General features: G+C 38.0%; 1 protein-coding gene across 3 annotated transcripts in view; it reads right to left on the bottom strand.

Annotated features, from left to right (window-relative positions):
• Positions 1–2,294: 2,294 nt before the first annotated feature.
• Positions 2,295–6,000, bottom strand: part of LOC107744085 (ADP-ribosylation factor-like protein 15) — a 51,868-nt gene continuing 48,162 nt past the window's right edge. For all 3 annotated transcript variants that reach the window (XM_016557563.1, XM_016557564.1, XM_016557565.1), the window contains one exon: positions 2,295–3,587. In XM_016557563.1, the coding sequence (XP_016413049.1) occupies positions 3,435–3,587 (153 nt within the window). In that variant the 3' untranslated portion in view covers positions 2,295–3,434. The remainder of the gene's footprint in view (positions 3,588–6,000) is intronic.

Below are 6,000 nucleotides of genomic sequence, written 5' to 3'. Positions count from 1 at the left end.
TCTTTTGTTTTTCACAGAGGAAAGACAGCAATTTTGGGCGAACTATTCCTTTAAGAGCTGCCAAAGAAACTAATAATACTTAAATTTAAGAAACTTTCTGAAACTCTCCCATTGCACAGGTGTGATAGAGAGCAGAGACGTTTAAAGAAGATTAGCGCGAGGCTGTCAGACTGACACTGGGGAAAAAGAAGAAAATATTGAAAGTTTGTCTTGCAGACAGCTTTGTGAAGTTCTTCAGACATGGTTAAAGTTGAAAGATTAATCCCAAGTGTTCATCTGTCTGCATACTAATATTCATCTGGTATAGCGCGAGTGAGTCATTTCAAATGGTCTCAGGTTATTTTAGATAATGTCTCTTCGCCAGACACAATACCCATTACCAAAAGATGGATTTTTCAGAAGTTCATTCTTTCAACAGCTTCATTTGCATTTCATGCTGTCAGAACAGGTTTTGTCAGTCAGATCTGAAAATCAGAGGAATAATTTTCTGTCTGCCCCCAGAAAGCAAAGTCACGGACAATTTCAATGTTGTATTTCGAAATTATTAACTGATCATCAGTGTCTGTGCTGCTTCTTACTTGAGTTGTCCTCCGGTCAAGGAGAAATGAGAGAGAGGTTAAACTTTAGGCGCCTAATTATATTTCCCGATGTCTGCGGTCAACTGAAAGTAGAAGAAAGTTTCTTTCAAGTCATAGAATAACAATGTGGTCTAGTGATTGTGGTCCAGGTTGCCTGAATGTTTTTGTCCCCACTCTGTTTTGTTTTGTTAAATCCCCAGCATCTATAAATGTGTCATTTGACATTTTAGCAGGATCTGGTTTTGTTAAGCTCCTGTATGGACATGGATACATTATGTTTATTGGATACATGGATATATTAACTTCAGAGTCTGATTTATGGGAATCCCTACAAGCCAATGAAAAGAAACTGCCTCCATCTCATAGTTTTGTGGGTTATGAGGACAGCTGGAAATGACTGTAGATGACTAATCCATAGACAGGGAAACACTATGACTAATCACTCTTGTACTGATGACCTACAGAGATGCTGGCGTTCCTTGCTCTTTAGTCAGTAGCGAGCTCAAAGCCATCCAGATGAGCGAAACAAAGAGAAATATCAAAGAAGCCAACTATGATTATTGGTAAATGGGTCAGTGGAATGAATGGATCTGAATTCTGAATTAAACTTCATTTTTGTAAATTTGGGGACATGAAGTCAGAAATAAAGGTATAGCATCTTGATATCATGAAGAAAAAAGTGAAACTAAAGAATTAATTTCTTGAAAGCAAAACTTGAATAGTTCACACAAAAGGAAAGTTTGCTTAAAATTGTCTCACCCGCAGGCCATCCAAGATGTAGATGAGTTTGTGTCTTCATCAGATTTGGAGAAATGTATCATTGCATCACTTGTTCGCAAGTGGATCCTCTGCAGTGAATGGGTGCCGTCAGAATGAGAGTCCAAACAGCTGATAAAAACCATCATGACAATCCACAAGTAATCCACACATCTTTTCACTTCACAAGATGTTAATTGATGGACTGGAGTGGTGTGGATTACTTGTGGATTATTATGATGTTTTTATCAGCTGTTTGGACTCTCATTCTGACGGCACCCATTCACTGCAGAGGATCCATTGGTGAGCAAGTAAAGAAGAAACAAACTCATTTATGGTCTGAGGGTGAGTAAATTTTCTGCTAATTTACATTTTTGGTTGAACTATTCCTTTAACTAGTTTTCCATAATCTTTTACTCATACTTCCTAAAAAAAAAAGACAATAAAGATGTTTTGTTAATATATAAAAAATTATTAGCAGAAAAAAGAAAGACAGAAAGCGATATCATAGAGAGGACCCTTGAAGACCTTCACAACTCTGTGTCAAGGTCTAGATCATTTGTTCTCATCCATTATTCATCAGCCAAAAATGTGAAACATGATATCATCCTATAAGTAAATCATGAAAGACAACATATTTGTCCTTCTTCTGCCTTTATTTTCCATGTTGCTCAGTGGAAATTATGCATAAACACTGTCAAACATGTGCCACCTGACTTGATGCCACTTTGGTAAATGGCTAAAAGTCCACCTAGACTTTTTATCTTCCCGTACAAAGACAGGCACATGTCTTTCCAGAGACTAATCTGTAACAAATGTACAAATATTTGAATTACAAAAAGGCAGCTGAATTGGTTCGGAGGGTATAAAATTGTAGTAGATATAAATAAAACCCAAGATGTTGCCCGAGTTTGATGATGATTATGCATTCAAGGTGTTTGCTTGCTTTTGGAAGTGTGGCTGATGTGGCACATGAATGATTTGGTTAACACCGGACTGGGCTCTTGCATTCCTTCCTCCTCCAGAAACTCATCTAAATGGGACCACATTGAGACTAGAGGAGGTGTGATGATGCAGAGAGAGCATGTTACATTCAGGGCCAACAGAAATACAAAAAAATTCCAATAACGCGATATCCAAACAAGCACATGGTAAATACATCATGCATACAAAATCAAAGGCTGTCACCTAAAGGGGCTGATTGTGGTTGTAGTGTCTTTGGTGAAAAGACGAAGTCAAACCGGTGTTATATGTTTCAGTAGGGCTTTGTCAACCAATACCATCCAAGATAAAGAGACAGACGAGCAAAATCCTGGATATGATCAGCTGTCAAACAATACTAGACCAAGTTATGAAAACATCAGTGTCCTCAATGATCCCAAATTAAAAATGTGCATTTATAGTCACTCTAAAGCTCCAATGGTACATCAAGTGCGGCTCCATGCAGTTTAGAGATATTATAGAATATTTATTTATTCACGACTGAGGAATCACTCTTCTTTTCACTTCACAGCCACAAATATTTAAGACGGACTATTTGAGTTACATCTAAAGACTGTCGTTTGTGAGAACACAATGAAACGTTTGTTTTAAAAATACATTAGGACTCACTTTAAGGCTTTTAAGTACAAACTGCCATATCTCTCTCGCAAACACGCATTCACGCAATCACTCGCACGCTGTGCTGAGAAAACAAACTAGGGACTACATGACTTCCAGTTGCCCTACGTGACCAAGAATATGATTACACCATCTATTTAGTAGCAATGTGCAACTAGGTCTGCATTAAAAAGGACAGATACAACCATTTAACTGAGAATGGTAATCGTGTGTCGAACGCTTGTTCTGGGTTAATACGTGTGGTTTGAGAGAAGGTATCAAACTTAAGGGCTGAGGTACCTTCTTTTTCTGCAGATATGTATCCTTACGTGAGGATTTATCATAGTCCATTTTTTCCCATGGCTCAATTTGTTTCACCACAGTAACAGAGTTGAAGTAACAATGTAGTTTACACGACGGCCAGGCTGAACCGGGATGTGCTGGCCTGTGGTGAGTTGGCGTTCGGTAGTGTCTGAGGGATGCTGGGATGTCGTCCCCGGGTCATATCCTGCCTGTCTCGTGGTCCTGCTCCTCGAGCAGATGAATGAGCTGACCGAAGCTCTCCTTCACCGCGTCCATGCTGTCCACCGTGCTGCCCTCCAGAATCCAGCTCTTGCCTCGTGCCAGAGGTTCCAGCTCAAAGTATTTCTTTATCTGTGTGATAAAGAAATAAAGCTTAGTTCGGTGGAGGCATCTTACACTATGAACTTGAGGTAAATAAAAAAGAAAAAGTGTTTTAATCTGGTTTAATTCTGATGGGTCGAGAACCATGTGAACGAACAAACCAATGCTAAATGCAAAACAGAGTGCAAATTTATATAGAACAGATTAATGGGATAATAACAGAACAAATATTTTGATGTAGGTTGTGCAGCTAATTAAACTTAAATGTAAATTCATTGGATACTTGGTAGAAGCTAGTTAAATTAGATGCCAACATTTTCGAACACTATTTAATCTTTAGCAAAACTCAAAATGAATATCCACTATCATACTGTACATTATGCTGCCTAAATTCTCTTGTAGACTGATTTTACTTTTTAGTGTTTTATTTTTTTATTTAGACAAAAGCTTATCAGTTATCAATCATAACATGACAATAATTAGCAAGATTTTTAATATCAATGCACCCAGCTTTGTAACAACCAAAATATGCAATTAGAGGAACGCGATATACCAATAGACACGATTAACGGTACAAATTTGTCAACCGATAGAGATTTTAGAGACTTTATCTCCTCTATCACAGTTACACGCTCATGTGACGTTGCTGTGCTATGTGGTCACGAAAACTTACTGTGTGCACGTGTTTTTAGGCATTGCGGTTTAAAAGAGAACTCATTTCGCTGTATGTGTGCACTGTCTGAAAGACTGTTTCTGAGCGCTGTCAGAAAAACATGTGCACGTGAAGACGGCACTCATAGAGTGCGGGAGTATTGAACGGAGTTATTTTTGCTGCTTTATAGGCCTTGAACTGTTAAATACACACTTCTTTGTGTCAAAATCCCGTCTTTGCAAGTATCCTCTTAAACACAGTAAGTCTTAAGTGAAAGCAAACAGCTGAGAAAGAAAACACATGTGTAAGTATCTACCCGGTCTCATGGCAAATACGTACCTGGGGGCACATTTTTGCAAGACGCGAAATACGTACCAATAAGTACATATCACTGCAGTTTCCAAAAAAATTAACACTAGAGGCAGTAAAACTCCTTTTAAATTATTTTCACACAGTGTATGATTTACAGAGTTTCGATTAATAAAGCGTAATTTTCGCCCAATTACTTGAAGAGTATTATGTTGTGACTTCAAAACATTTTTAATATACGTATTTTTATGAGACTGGGTTGGTAAGTATATTGGATCCGGGCAGCTCTTAAAGTGACAGCAGTCTAATATTCCTTCTGTCTGTCATTCATGTTAGGGTGTGTTCACACTTGTCATGTTTGGTTCGATTAAAACTAACTCTGGTGCGATTGCTCTGTTAGTGCGGTTCGTTTGAGTAAGTGTGAACGCTGCCATCCGAACCCTGGCGCAAACCAAACAAGCAGACCGAGACCCATATTTTTAGCGGTCTCTGTCCGCTTGTTTGGTTTGCACCAAGGTTCCAAACGAACTCTGGTGCGGTTCGAATGAAATATGAACGCAACATGGACCAAATGCTTCCAAATGAACCAAAAACAGGATGTGATGACAAGATGCGACACTATGCGACTAGGGCTGCACGATAAATCGCATGCAATATTTAATGCGCATCTTGTCAGTAAAGCTGCTTCTGTTATCAACGGTAAATCTCCATCACGTGCGTGCTTTCACATGAAGCAGCATTTACTACACAGAGCCGTTGTTCACTGACAAGCTGCGCAAAACCACGATCATATATGAACGTGGCATATTCGGGAACGTCCACAACCCGACCAATCAGGTTGTGGACGTACGACTATGCCTTTAGGTTTGGTATCTTTAGGTTCACTGTCAAAAATGCCAGTGTGAATGCTAAGCAGACCAGGACCAAATGTATCGTTTTCTTTTTTGGTCCAGACCAAACAAACCAAGAGAACCGAACTACAAGTGTGAACACACCCTTAATCAAACAACAAAAGAGAGAAAATCTCTCACTGCTCTTGACTAAATCACTTTTGGAACTTTAATAAGAAGAAATATATATTTAATTTACACAGTGAATAATATGCAGTGTTTTTATACATTTGATTACTTTATACAATGTATGCAGCATTTCTTATTTGTTCTACTGTAGTTTTTTGTCCGATTGCTTGTAATTAGTTACTTATTCATTTTTAATAGCTGACTGATTACTTGTCTTCAGTGAGTTTGAGTTTATTTATTTATTTATTAGGCTAGTATTAATTTTTTTGTGATATTAACACTGGTGACAAGAATTATGAAATTTCCATGGTTTCAAAAATGTTGGTATCATAAAGAGCTTATTTAAAGCAAAAATAACTATATTGTGATATACTGTATATCGTTACCGTGAAATAAAATTACTCATATTGTGATAAAAGATTTTGGTCATATCGCCCACCCCTATGTCCAATGTAGTAAATTA

Source organism: Sinocyclocheilus rhinocerous, unplaced genomic scaffold (assembly GCF_001515625.1).
Source record: "Sinocyclocheilus rhinocerous isolate Xijiao unplaced genomic scaffold, SAMN03320098_v1.1 scaffold287, whole genome shotgun sequence".
In the NCBI taxonomy this organism is placed as follows: domain Eukaryota; kingdom Metazoa; phylum Chordata; class Actinopteri; order Cypriniformes; family Cyprinidae; genus Sinocyclocheilus; species Sinocyclocheilus rhinocerous.
Note: the sequence above shows the minus strand (reverse complement) of the source record. Positions and strands in the feature narration are given on the sequence as shown.